The sequence below is a fragment of the Pelophylax lessonae genome, assembly GCF_965119305.1.
Source record: "Pelophylax lessonae genome assembly, chromosome: 6".
Classification (NCBI taxonomy): domain Eukaryota; kingdom Metazoa; phylum Chordata; class Amphibia; order Anura; family Ranidae; genus Pelophylax; species Pelophylax lessonae.
In genome coordinates, this window is record NC_138773.1 from 118074501 (window position 1) to 118088594 (window position 14094).

General features: G+C 45.2%; 1 protein-coding gene across 4 annotated transcripts in view; it reads left to right on the plus strand.

Annotated features, from left to right (window-relative positions):
- SMG1 (SMG1 nonsense mediated mRNA decay associated PI3K related kinase) overlaps positions 1–14094 on the plus strand; it is a 795166-nt gene that overhangs the window by 668587 nt on the left and 112485 nt on the right. For all 4 annotated transcript variants that reach the window (XM_082260927.1, XM_082260924.1, XM_082260925.1 and 1 more), the window contains exon 50: positions 8999–9233. In XM_082260927.1, the coding sequence (XP_082117053.1) occupies positions 8999–9233 (235 nt within the window). The remainder of the gene's footprint in view (positions 1–8998; positions 9234–14094) is intronic.

Sequence of the window (14094 nt, forward strand, 5' to 3'; positions counted from 1 at the left end):
AGAATAAGCTATGCAAAACGGAAGACTAAAATCGCAACTAATGCGCTAAATCTGATATTAATAAAAATGTATAAAAACGAAAATCAGCTTTTTATCCACTTTACCACTAGAGCATTTTGCTGTCTTACGTCTGGGCCACTTTTTGCGATTCGGCGCTGTGTGACTTTAACTGACAATTGCGCGGTCGTGCAACGCCGTACCCAAACGAAATTGACGTCCTTTTTTTCCCACAAACAGAGCTTTCTTTTGGTGGTATTTGATCACCTGTGCGATTTTCACTTTTTGCGCTATAAATAAAAAAAGAGCGTTTATTTTGAAAAAATAACAATATTTTTAACATTTTTTTATATGAAATTCCCCCCAAAAAAGATGTAAAAACCAATTTTTTAAAAATTTTTGGCCAATTTGTTTTCTGCTACCCATGTTTGGTAAAAAAAAATCGCAATAAGCGTATTTTGATTGGTTTGCGCAAAAGTTATTGCGTTTACTAACAAAGGGAAAGATTTATGTCATTTTTGGTGTTTTTTTGTTAACGAGTAATGGCGGCGATCTGCGATTTTTTTTTTTGCGGGACTGCGACATTGCGGCGCACAGATCGGACCCTTGACTGACATTTTTGACACTTTTGGGGGTACCAGTGACATTACTGCAGTAATCAGTGCTATAAATATGCACTGTTACTGTAGAAATGACACTGGCAGGTAAGGTGTTAATTTTATTGGAGAGGGAGGGGTTAATGTATGCCTGGTGCTTACTGATGTGTGGGGGGGGGGAGGTGACTGTGTGAGACAGGGACAGATCGGATGTCCAGCTATGCTGAACACTCCGATCTGTCACTCCCTGTCACTGAGGAGATCCGCTCGCTTGTGTTTACACAGGCGGGCGGATCTCCACACTAGATCCCCGACGATCGCGGCAGAGCAGCGGCGATCGCCGCTGCTCCTCCCCTGGCCCGACTCCCGCTGTGAATGAAAACAGCGGGAGCGCGCCTACAGGGGAGGAGTCTGGCGACGTAGGTCTACGTCGTCAGACGGGATCGTGCCACTTTGCCGCAGTACTATTCCAGTACTCAGTGGTAAAGTGGTTAAAGAAAAATCTACTATGGTTTATACGGCTGGGATTGTAATCTCATTACCCTTAAATATGCAATATAAAACATATAAGGAAGAAAATAAACAATATTGAATAAAATCAAATAAACAGCAAGGAATATTTACCACACTTAAGATGGCTGCTAGCTTCAAATGGTCGTTTCCAGAATCCTTAAGATGGATGCCTTCCCAAGATGGTGGCCAGTTAGGGAGGAGTTTTGTTTGGCTTCCCTCAAAGTTTCAGATAAATGAATGGAGCAAGATGGCGTATGTAAAGATGAGCATATCGATAAATGTAGTAGTGTGTATGTTGTAGGTGTAATGGGTGTTGTCAGTAATGTGACCTAGTACATCTGGGTTCTCCTTTTTATATGGTATTGAACAAAGGACTATTAAAATTACCATAAGTTAAACCCAGAGGGATGAAACTTTATCCCTATTGGTTGGGATATTCTATCCATTAACTGGTGAGGTCATAGTCACACCTCTTTAATCATGAGCATTATTTTGGATAATAAAATTAAAGGATGATTTCTTTATATTCAAGAATAACCATAAAAGCAACATAAAAACTTGTCCATACTCTCAGTACATACATAAATGTCCATCTAATCTCCATCATGTACCCTGGCAATTATTGGATCTGGTAAGCCATTTAAATAATTATATTTTAATACAATATATATTTTTATATTGGAAAATACTAAATTACCCCAAGACTGCATTTGGTATTATCTCCAAAGGGGGCAGTATTGTACTGTTCATTAGATTCAGCATATAAAATAATTAGACCATAATTATCTGATGACCTTTGTGACCTGTCTGGCGAGTGAAAAGCCATTCATTATTTGAATTCTGCCATTACGGTCAGACATAGTGTCTGGCTTGTAGGATTTATATTACCTTAAAAACTTAAACACAAACTTACATAAAGTGAGGTAATTAGTATTCACTCTTTGTCTAAGTAAGATTACTATGTGCAAGAATATAAAACCAAAATGTGATATAACATTCCTAAATATATATGTATACATATACGTATAATTATTACTCATGTTTTCTTACATACAATATAATTCATCTTTAACACCTATATATATATTTTAAATGTCTGATAGAGTACACTGGGCTATTGTCCATTGTTGCAATACTTACAGACAGACTAACGTCTGGACATCAGTGACTAGTATGGTGTCTCGCTAACTGACCCTTATCTGATGAGATGTCCATGTACCACTTATTTACGATCAAGGAATACAAAGATCTCTGTTGAATTTCTTGTAAGAGACATTTTGCAAAAGAACATATATGAACTTTCATTCACCTCCAAACAAGATGGAAGCTGAACTGTTCAAAATCTATATGCATAAGATGGAATATACATGGCTTTTTAAGTCCATTTTTTTTTCTCTCTTAATCACCACAATAAACCTGACACCATAAAGTTGGTCAGCAGAGTGAAGAATGAAGTACTCTAGAGTTTTCCTGGTAGAGGGCTGCGCTGACTTCGGACTTGATAAAACACAACACCAGCAGAAGACATGGCTCCCCAAATCATCACAGACTGTGGAAACTTTACAGTGGACCTCTTGCAACTTGGATTCTGTGCCTCTCCATTCTTCCTCCAAACTCTGGGACCTTGATTTCCAAATGAAATGAAATATTTTCCACAGTCCATGATGAGAATGAATGAGGAGCATACCCTATTCTTCTGGATAAGTTGATACAGGAGGGGATTCAGTCTGCAAATATGACTATTAAGATTAGGGATTCCTTTTTGTTGGTATTGACGCAATCCACGCATGTCTCGACCTGGAGCAATGTGCTCCACTCTATTTATCTAGAGTTACCAGCCTGGATTCTTTTGAAGTCCCTAGCCTGTTTTGTATGGTCGTTTACCTACTTCAGTCAAATGGCTTTTTCCTTAAAAACATTGTGCACACCAATACTCTATTGAGGAAATATTCCTTCTGAAGAGGGCTGTTCCTATATTGGATTTGGCCACTTCTCTTACTGTCCTTGAGGGGTGGACATTCTGGGTTTGGGTTTAAGATCCTGTAACGGGGTACAAACACTTTCCAAGGCTTTATTCTCCCTAGTGGGCCCTGCCCTGCAAACTAACATAGCTGCCAGGTCTAGCTGCCAGACCTGATCGTCTGATTCAAGGATAAGTCTAGGGATCATGGAGCTATCCTAACTGATCCCTTAATCCTCCAGCAGTTGGAACTTATGCCTCTTTAATGGAGTAGTGGATAATATTGCCTAATGTCCAGATGGGTTTTCCTATCTGTGTACCTGCAGAGGACATGTTGGGTTGAATGTTGGTTTGCGGGAACATAAGGGTTAGTAATACTTCCTGTGTATGCATTTCGATTAAAATAAAACCCTTTATCTTAGTACCTTTGTTTCCCCTGGCCTTGGGATCCAAAGCCAAGCCTGCGAATTGAGTTTACCGAAGTCTTGGAATCCCAAATCCACCACGTCTGCGAACAAGTTTCTCTCACAATGTGGGGACCTCCAACACTTTTCAGAGTGGGGGAACCTCTTGCATTTGCCCAGGAAATTTTCTCCCCATTTCATGTTGTCTAATCTGCCATCATGGACTTCTACGCTGCTCTGGCACAGCTCCCCTACAAAGGAGTCATAGCCTTTATCCTGAGTAAGGAAATGTTTCAGGGTTGCTACTCAAAATTCTGCTTCCATTTTCCCAATGTTACATCCACATTTTTTATTTCTGTTTGAAATATGCATTACCGACCATTGCTTCCCTCCACCTGGGGGCCTTTCTGTCCTCTTTGGACATCCAGGTTTCCTACTTGCATATTTTTATTCTTCCAGCTCTGCAACTTTACCTGCATTTTGCTTTGGGCACACTACCCTACCAGTTCATTACGCTTCCTATTAATCTGCCCACTGTGCCTTGGGCCTTCACCAAGGTGCTAGCCCTGTACTTGTCCGCTTCACTCACTGGGAATTGCCATAATGGAATACCTGGTAGCCCTCCTACTGAGGGATTGGGCAATGCAGACATTTTTAGTCTACGTTTTCGATTGTGTTCAATCTTTACAGAGGTTCGGTTGGATTTTAAACCTCCAGGATTCAGTTTTGAAAATGGCTCAGCTAGGCCATTCCTGCAAACTGTTCTGTCCAGGATTTTGGGTGCTTCCTTTTGCCAAACCGTGTCTCCTGCCCTCTAAATTGTTACAGCAGACCGAGAGCGAATACCAGTCCTCTGACCCCAATCATCATACACAGACAAAATGTTGAGGTAAACTTCAAAGAAATTACTGTTGAAACTCAGACACATACTTTATACCCCATAGGAGGACATTCCCCTCTTGATGATAGCATGACAATGCAAACTGTAAACAGGAAATGTAATTAACATAGCTATAACAGCCAACATATACTATAAACAGTAAGCTAATTAAACAACTAGCCTTGATTAGTCGAGGTGAGCAGACCATCTGGCAGCAAAGTACATTACACAATTTCATAAGTATACACACAGAGATGATCCGACAGACAATAGAACAATGGGAATGCACAACGAGGAGGCACATAATGGGGAAATGATACAATGGAACAAGGACACATAACACCTTAAACAGATTATAGCAGGAGACCTCAAGAATCGGGGTGCTTTGAGCTGATGATAGTAACCACTTCCCACCCAGGCCAAATCTGACACCTCTCTACATGTAAAAATCATAATTTCTCTTTCATTCATTGACGGACACAGCTCCATATCTTATTTGACCCTTGGGTTAATCTGCCCCCCTAGAGGAGTAGGACAGTAGGCGGAAAAGAATGGACTATGCCTATAGGGCAGTCCTAGGGGGAATACTTCCACTTGCTGCTATAGGACTTCAGTTTTTTTCTGCCTAGTCAGGGTTATGGACCTAGTTCCTTGCTGGGATCTCTGGTCCTAGCATTTTTTCCTTTTTAAACTGTATTTTTTTTTTTTCTTTTATTATTTTCTGTTCCAGTGAGAACTACAATCAATTGCTGGACTGGGCGATGCACTGGATATCTTAGATCCTTACGGTCTTCCCAATCTGGTCAGCGAGCGCGACCTGACCGCCGCGATGGACGGGGGTTGGCCAGCGAGTTAAACATCTCGCAAGGACACATAGCCCTGGTCACTACCTGAGTCGCAGCATACCTCTGGCCCGCAGCACCCCATTCCAAGATGGTGTGGTGGACTGCCCGGAGTGGTGCCCACCCAGTTCTAAGGTTCTCCCCTTTGTAGGAGACCACCTGTTTGGAGCGTCCATGGAAGAGATCATTAAAGGTCTTACAGGAGGTAAGAGTACTCTGCTTCTATAGGCTACCCAGAGCAAAGAGCCTCGTCGCAAACGTGGTCCTTATCGGCTCACAAACGGCCTTTCGTCCCGCGGCATCGTAGGACAATGGATCAAAATCCGCCTGTAAGCTCGCAGGAGGTTCCAAGAGACCCTGGTCTGGTAAGCCAAAAGCGGGTTCCACTGGTCCTGCAGATAAGTCCACTTCTGCTTGAAGGGACGCTCTCACCCATATCTGGGGTGGGGGGACGTCTTCACTTCTTTCCAGACCCGTAGACCTCCTTGATTCAAGACAAGTGGGTCCATGAGTTCATTCAGTCTCATTACAAGATCGAGTTTCGGTCCTTGCCTCGGGCAAGGTTCTTCCTGTTCGACTTGCGTCTGTCCTCATTTGCGCAGCAATTTTTCAAACGCATTTTTTTTTTTAGGAAAAAAAAAACAGTTTAAGGATTTAAAAAAAAAAAAACCACTAAAGTTTGCCCGATTTTTTTGCATAATGTGAAAGATGATGTTACACCGAGTAAATAGATTTCTGGCATGTAACACTTTAAAAACTTTGGTATTTAAAAATCTCCATAGGCGACGCTTTAAAAATGTTACAGTGGAGGTCTTGGGCTAGAATTATTGCTCTCGCTCTAGCGTTCACGGCGATACCTCACGTGTGGTTTAAACACCGTTTACATATGCAGGCGCGACCTACGTATGCCTTCGCTTCTGCGGGCGGTGATGGGGGTGCTTTTTTTTTTTATTATTGTTTATTTTACTTTTCTGTTTGTATTTTAAAACACATTTTACAATTTTTTTTTTCTCACTTTTTATTCCTACTACAAGGAATGTGAACATCTTTTTGTAATAGCAATAGGGCATGACAGTTTCTCTCTACAGCAAGATCTTGGGTCTATAAGTCCCCAGATCTTGCCTCTAGGCTGAAAAGCCTAAAATAAAAAAAAGACTATCTTGGCTTTCTATCCGAGGCAACGGCAGTGTTTACAACTGCCGAGGCCAGACGTGAAGTCATAACATCGCTCCTAAACCTCCGAAGGTCATCAAGACTGCCTGGAACCATCTGTTAGGCAGTATTCTCTATGGTGAACTTCTGACGCCGGTGGGCGGCAGCAGGGGAAAGGATGTCCCCTCCTGCCCCCTGTAAAAACAATCAAGCGGCTATGATTGTTTTTACGGTGCAGGGAATCGTCTGCTCAAAGAGCTGTAGCTGCAGCCATCATTTAGATATCCCCACTTAGTCTACAATGTCATAGGACATTGTGGGGCAGGAAGTGGTTAACATTTGCTCTAAATATCAGTCTAAAGTAGTCAGTCTGTCTTTTTTGAGGAGACATGGACCTGAATCAGGTACAAGACCACTCCAAGGGTCCTCCTGGCATACACCTCCCAAAGAGTAGTGTTCCAGTAGTCAAGAGGCCACCCTGCAGGTCCCTCCAAAAGCCCCTGTTCGGGCTGGGTCTGTCACCTTCAAGTCATCTGACCAGATTCAGTTGGATATCGCCACAGCAGTGGTTGGATTACCAGGTGGACCTTCAGGCATCCTCTGATGCCGGCTTCTGTCTTCTGCTGGTGTATTCCCTCGGTGTTAACCTGTTCTATGTGAGCCTGTTGGAATTTTATTTGATGTATTGCTTATCTATTATACTGCTTTTGGAAATCCTGATGTAACTAACTTCATCTAGTGTCTCTTAGTGAATATTTAAAGTGGTTGTAAGCCCATACATATACTCAGTGAAGTGACTGGCCCTCAGTGAGGTGATACACAGCGGTGAGAAGAATCCTCCTACTTAAACTGTACCTGTCTATCTGCAGCCACTTCTCTACATTATTTGCAGTGTGTCCAGCTATCTCCCTCTTGGTAGAGAGGTGGGCATTATCTATTTTTCCATATTTTTGCTAGCCTTAGTAGACTTACTTTGTGGAATCTTTTCCCCTCTTTTTGTCACTGTCCTTCTATGCCCCTTTATGTACACATGTATAATTTGCATTTATCTGTTTGTTTTGCAGTGTCCTCTCGGTGGGCTGTGCTCTTTTTTGCCTTTCACTTTTTTTGGCCCCAAGAAGTCCCCATCCTGGATGTGTCTGTGCTGTCACCGCCCTGCACGCACAGGCTCCATTGGTGTCTTCACGCCATTGGAGCCTGCTTCCTGGCCTTGGTTGCGCCGGGTGAAACATTTGCATCACTTCCTGTACGCATGGCGTCGCTGTGGGCTCAACCTTATCCTCTAGCTGAGGATGTACAGCCAATTCAGCGCATCGGCGCCCCCCTTGATGTTTGACTTTATCACGCCTACTGTGGTGCTATGGCCGCGTGTCCTGGGGCAAGGGGGACTGCTGAACACAATTCCATGGCCTGCCTCCATGTGGTTTGGTGGTCAATGGGCGCTTCTTAAGCCCATGTCTCCTAACCCACCAGGTGGGCTTTATTGCATTTAAGATGGTCGGTCCAGCCTGAGTCCCTCACGGCGGATAATCCCATGTCTATTTAACATACTACTATCCTGATTAGCCAATATTCACAGGTCTAGGACCTGACTTGATTACTGTATGCTTTATCACCTGTGTTATCACATTACCTATTGGCATAGACACCTCAAATTTAGGGGCACCTATGTGTGCCCCACGGGGTGCATTCCTACCCTAATCCTCTTTCTATCCACTCCTCTCTTGTTCCTACTCAGTTCCTTCCTTCTTGTTTCCTGTCTTTTCCTTTTTGCCCCCCCATTATTTTTTACTCTCTTTTTGTAAATATTTTATTAAACATTTTCATGTGACTCCAGTGGCAACCTGTGAAGCTCTGGTTGTCACATGAAAATAACATATTTACAAAAATGTGAGGGGTATACTCACTTTTGTCAGATACTGTATATATTTTTTATATTTCCCCCACCCCCTCTCCCCCCCCCCCCTTTTTTTCTGTTTTTCTCTCCCCCTCCTTTTTCCTTTTTCTCTCCCAGTATTCTACTACCACCCCCACCCCTAAAGTGGTTGTAAACCTCAGACATGAAATTAGGAGCACTAAGTGTCACTTTTGTCTGCTGCTTCATGAATCACTTCTGACAAGTTTTCCTGGCACTAAGAGAAAAATGGTGACAGGGGAGGGACCTCCAGCTGATTGACAGCCTCAGCTCATGTTCCTGTGTGCTGTGTGGAGGGGGGTGTGTCCTTTCTCTCCAATCAGCTGTCAAAGCTCTTCTCACTGAGCTCTGCAGCAGAGTATAACTTCAGCTCTCCACCCCTGTTTCTGAACACTCAGACAAGCTTTAAAAATCATTTTGAATTTATGTAGAGATGAAAGTGCTTCAGATACATTGGTACAACTTACTTAGGAGCATTTTTCTGACGTCTGTGCATGAGGTCAGTAACTTCACAAAGCATATGTAAGGGTTTACAACCATTTTAAGGGACGCAGAGCCTTCCCTTCTGTTCTTTTGATCCATCCTTCTATTGCTTGGATAAAAAAACTGGACCCTGATCAAAGTGAAATAGGATATATTATGGTGTCTTTACAGTTCTGTTTTTTGCCAGTGTCCAATCTCCTGACGAGAGCTGCAATATTATACACACAATGTACTCTGTTATTTTTTTACTTCACAGGCGAAATTTGATGATGGAAGGAGCTGCTTCCAGTGCTGGAGAACAACTGGTGGATCTTACATCTCGGGATGGAGCTTGGTTCTTAGAGGAACTCTGCAGTATGAGTGGCAATGTTACATGTCTTGTCCAGTTATTAAAGCAATGCAAGCTTATTAATCAAGATCTGGATGTACCCAACCCACTGGAGGCTTCTGAAGCTGTACATCTGGCTAATGCAGTTTACATTTCTTTACAGGTAACTACTTGCCGTGATGCTCACATATTTCTTTAGGAAAAATACTGTATTTTTCTACTTGTATATCATATGCTGATGGTTGCTGTCTTCTCTTGTGAATATAGGGATCTAGTGAATCAAACTAATTTACGATCTATCTGCAGAAAAAAAAGTAATTTCTCTTTTGTTCATTGGCGGACATAGCGACATATCTTCTTTGACCCTTGGGTTATGCTGCTCTCATTAGGAGTAGGACACTAAGCGGAAAAGAGTTATGAGTTTCACTATGCCCATAGGGCAGTCCCAGGGGGTATACTTTCACTTCCTGCTCTAGCTCTTCAGTTATCTTCTGCCTGTTCAGGAGAAGGGACCTAGATCCCTGCTGGGATCTTTGGTCCTAGCATTTTTTCCTTTTTCAACTGACCTTTTTGCCTTTTGTTGTTTTCTTTCTACAATCATTTCTGTTCCAGTGAGAACTACAATCAACTACTGGACTGGGTGACTCAATGGATATCCTAGATCCTTACGGTCTCCCCAGTCTGGCCAGCGAGCGTGTGCAGACTGCAGCTCCACGCTAGGTCAGCCACGACATAGCCCCAGTGGATGGGGGCTGGCTGGCAGCATATCTCTGGCCCGCAGCATACCTCTGGCCCGCAGCACCCCCCCATTCCAAGATGGGGCGGTGATCTGTCCAAAGTGGTGCCCACCCGGTCCCAAGGTGTGGTATTTTCCCCCCTCTCCCTTTGTGGTTCCTCGGGGTGGAGTTGGGCCCCCTCCCTGGGATGGTCGGACCCCCGGGTTCCCTTCCATGCCCCCAGCCCCTCTAAACAGTCACGGTGGGTCTTTTGGCTGTCTGAGCTGTTGACCAGGCTGTCTGAGCTGCTGACCGGGTTGATAATATGGTCTGCCTGGCACCTCCCTTGAACCGGGGGCGCAGTGGAGCGCTTAATTTTTTAGCGAAGTGTAGCAGCCATTATTGTGTGGGTAAGGGTACTCTGCCTGCACGTCTACGTCACAGGGGGCGCCATGTCCTATTATGCCCTCTATGGAGGGTGACCCTCCTTGTTGTTGTTTTTTTTTTGCATGTCTAATAGGTGGTCTTTTTGTGGACCTTTGGCCGGTGTCTCCTTGCGGGACTGTGGTCAGTGACCTCCCCTGTTGCTATGCTCTTAGGGTGAGCTTGGTATATAGCGACTCTGCTGGGTCTGCGTCCACGCACTTCGGGTGCTCAGACGGTGAGGATGATTCCTCTTTTACTGCACATGTGCATGCAAAGGTGCTGGTGGATACACTGATTGTATCGGTGCAGGTAATTTAAAAAGGTGGGATGCTGCCGCTGCTGCGTCAGAGGCGCCGGTCCCCTTGGGGCCCGCAGTTCCTCAATAGCGGCAAAGGTAGTCCCCTTTCCCACCTACTGTGACAAAATTGTCACGAATCAGTGGAGTTGTTCTAAACGCAATATAGCGATGCCTGAGCGTTTCGATTGACGGTATCCCTTAAGGAGTCTCTGTTGAGTACGTGGGCAGTCCCACCCATGGGGGACTCTTAGGTTTACAGGCTGAATAAATCCACCATAATTCCGGTGGAGGAGTCTCTGTTTTTTAAAAAGATCCTTTTGTCAATAAAGCCGAGACTTTGGTCATGTTTTACTGTGGCCGGTTCGGTCCTTGGGCCGGTGTTAACCATAGCATTGATGTCCCTGACTTTCTCAAATGGGAACGGCACAGCTTTTGCACTGCGATCTGGAAGGGGGAACAGCCTCCACCTGCCCTTGCGAAGCTGGCAGGCTTTTTGGTCCAGGGATTGCAGTTTGTGATGCCTCTCTGGATGCGGCTCCCTTAGTCTCCGGGCTTTCTGTGACTGCAATATGCTTCGGCGCATGATATGATGAATATACTGGTCTGTGGACCGGGCTGTCTTGAAGGCCTTGTGTGATCTTTCGGAGTCTCACTGGAAGGACCTCCTCCGGAGGTTCCTTGCGGACTCGGTCTGGTATGCCGAGAGCGGGTCCAGTCCTGCGGAAAGGTCTCTCCTGCCTGAAGGGGCGCCATCACCGTGTTTGGGGTGGGGGGGGGCGTCTTTGCTTCCTCCGGACCGGTGGACCTCCCTGATCAGACAGGTTGGTCCATGATTTGATCAGCCCGGCTACAAGATTGAGAGTTCGATCTTCTATTCTAGTGCAGTTCTTTCCTTCCAACCTGCATTTATCCCCAGACAGCCTGCAAGGTTTCTTCGGGGTAAATGTTCCAGTCTCAGAATCGGAACGTTTGATTAATGGCTTTTTATTTCAAACATGTTCGCAGGTCCTAAGAAGGAAAGTGTAGTACATCCAATCTTGGACCTCCAGTTCTGAACCGTTTTTGTGCGGGTACATATGTTTTGAATGGACTCTATTCGTATGGTAGTGGCATCCCTACCTCCAGGGGAATCTTCTGGCCTTTATCGATATTAAGAAGGCTAACCGTCATATTCCGTTATATGTCGGTTAGCCGCGCTTCCTCCGCTTGCCGTGGACAAGGAGCATTGTCTCGGGGTATCACCTAAGCCCCTCGGGCTTTCACGAGTAGTGGCCCCAGTGTTGGCATTGTTGCGTCAGCGGGGGATTGCCGTACTGGATTACCTGGATGATCTTCTTCTACGAGCAGAGTCTCTGACTGTTCTGACGGACAACCGGGAGATTACTGTGCAGACTCTGTAGGAGTTTGGAAATTTAATTTCCAGTTATTGACCTTGGTTCCATCCACCTAGTTGGACTATCTGGGTCTGTTCTCGACTCAGCCTCAGCCAGAGGGTGTTCCTCCCATGAGAGAAGTTCCAATATCTGTTCACACAAGACCTCAGCAAGAGAGTTTCTTGCTATGTGAACCGAAAATCCACAGTCTCTAGATAATCTGATCCTGTTGAACCGGGGTACGAGAAAGTCCCTGCCTGGATAGCTTCGCTCTCCGGCGCTTCAACAGGGTGATTCTTCCTTCCCCTGTACTGCACAGTGGTCACCATGGATGCCAGCCTGTCCAGGTGGGTGACGTGTTTTTGACACGGATTGTGTTCAGGGGGTCTGGCCTCTGGAAGAATCCAGACTACCGATCGATAGAATGGACATCTCCTCAGAGGTCTTTCAATAGCGGTGTCTCTGGTGGGGAACTCCCGAGTTGGTCCTTTTGGCCTCTCGTCCCCACAGGAAGGTGTTTGGGTTTGTGGCACTGTCTTGGAATCCTCTGGCCGTCGCCACTGATGCACTGGTGGCTCCTTTGGGGCTGGTGTCCTCTGAAATATGGCTTTCTGCTTCTGGAACTTCTGCCATGACTCCTGCGTAGGCTTGAGACAGAAGGGATTGCGGCCATCCTAGTGGCGCCAGACTGGCTTTGCCGGTCTTGGTACGCAGATCGGTTGCGGTTGGTCGTCGTTCTTCCTTGGTAATTTCCTCTTAGAGGAGATCTGTTGGCTCAAGGGCCAATCTTCCATTTGCTTTATTGTTGCTTGCTTAAACGGCTTGGCTTTTGAAGCCAGCTGCAGGCTAGAGGGTTGTCTGAATCGCTGATTCCCACACTGCTGCAAGCTAGTAAATCTACTTTTAGGTAGTTTTACCATCGCCTTTGAGGAGCATACTTTGCGGATGTGAATCCCCTAGGGCTCCTTTTTGGTGCTTTGGAGTTGTTTTTCTCCAGCACGGTGTTGAGCAGCACCTGGCCTCAGGTACCATCAAGGGCCAGGTTCGGCCATTGGCGGTTTGCTTTCTTCGTCCTTTGGCCAGGCTTTCTGTGGTTTGTTCAGGGGGTTTGCCACTTGGCTCCCCCAGTACGGTATCGGTTGCCCTCCTGGGATCTCAACTTGGTGCTGTCGGTTTTCAGTAACCGCCGTTGGAAAATTTTTGCAAAATTCCTCTGCTTACATTGTCCCAGAAGGTAGCCTTCTTGGTGGGTTTTTCTTATGCACAGAGGATGTCACTGCTGATAGCTGTCTTATTGTTCACCTAACTTGGTTCACGGAGATAGAATGGTGCTTCGCTTCTGCCAGTTTCCTTCCTAAGGTCATCTCTGGTTTCCATTTAAAATAAAAGCATTGTGTTGCTTTCCTTGTGTTCTAAGCCTAAGCATCCTAAAGAGATTGCCTTACGTTCTTTAGATGTGGTTTGGCAATCAGGGTGTACCTGGAGTCATTCCAAAAAATTGGATTCCCTGGTTGTCCTTACAGATGGTTCCCGTAAGGGGCAGGCCGTGTCTGCTATGACCATTTCCGATGGATCAGGCAGATGGTGGTGCAGGCCTATTGTATTAAAGGTCAGGATCCTCTGTTTTTCTGTTAAGGTGCATTCTACGAGGGAGCTTAGTGCCTCTTGGGCATTCCGTCATCTGGCGCCAGTGGTGCAGGTTTTCATGCAGCCACCTGGTCAACTGTGCACACTTTCACAAAACTTTATGGGGTAGATATGTTGGCATCTGTTGATGATGCTGCCTTTGGCCACAAGGTTTTGCAGGCCGCTGTTGGAGAGGATTAGTCCTCTTTGAGGGTGTAAATGTTTGCCAGATGAGCTCAAGTTGTTTCCTTGTTGAGCTCCTGTTTTACCTGGTTAGCTATGTTTAGCCCTTGAAGTATGTTTGTTGCTGTGTTCTTCCCACCCCTCATATTGACACTGCTTTGGGACTTCCCAAGGGTCAAAAAAGATATGGAGCTGTTTCCGTCAATGAACGAAAGCGAAAAAGTGATTTTTGTCTTACCGTAAAATCTTTTTCTCTGATGTTCATTAACGGACACAGCACCAGCCCCTCTAATGAATTGGGGTTTATGGTGTTTTGACACAGTAATTCTCCTGCACTCGGTGGTATGTGTCAAAGGATAAATGATCTTAGGTAGTCTTTATAGGCATCACTTATGGTCTTGC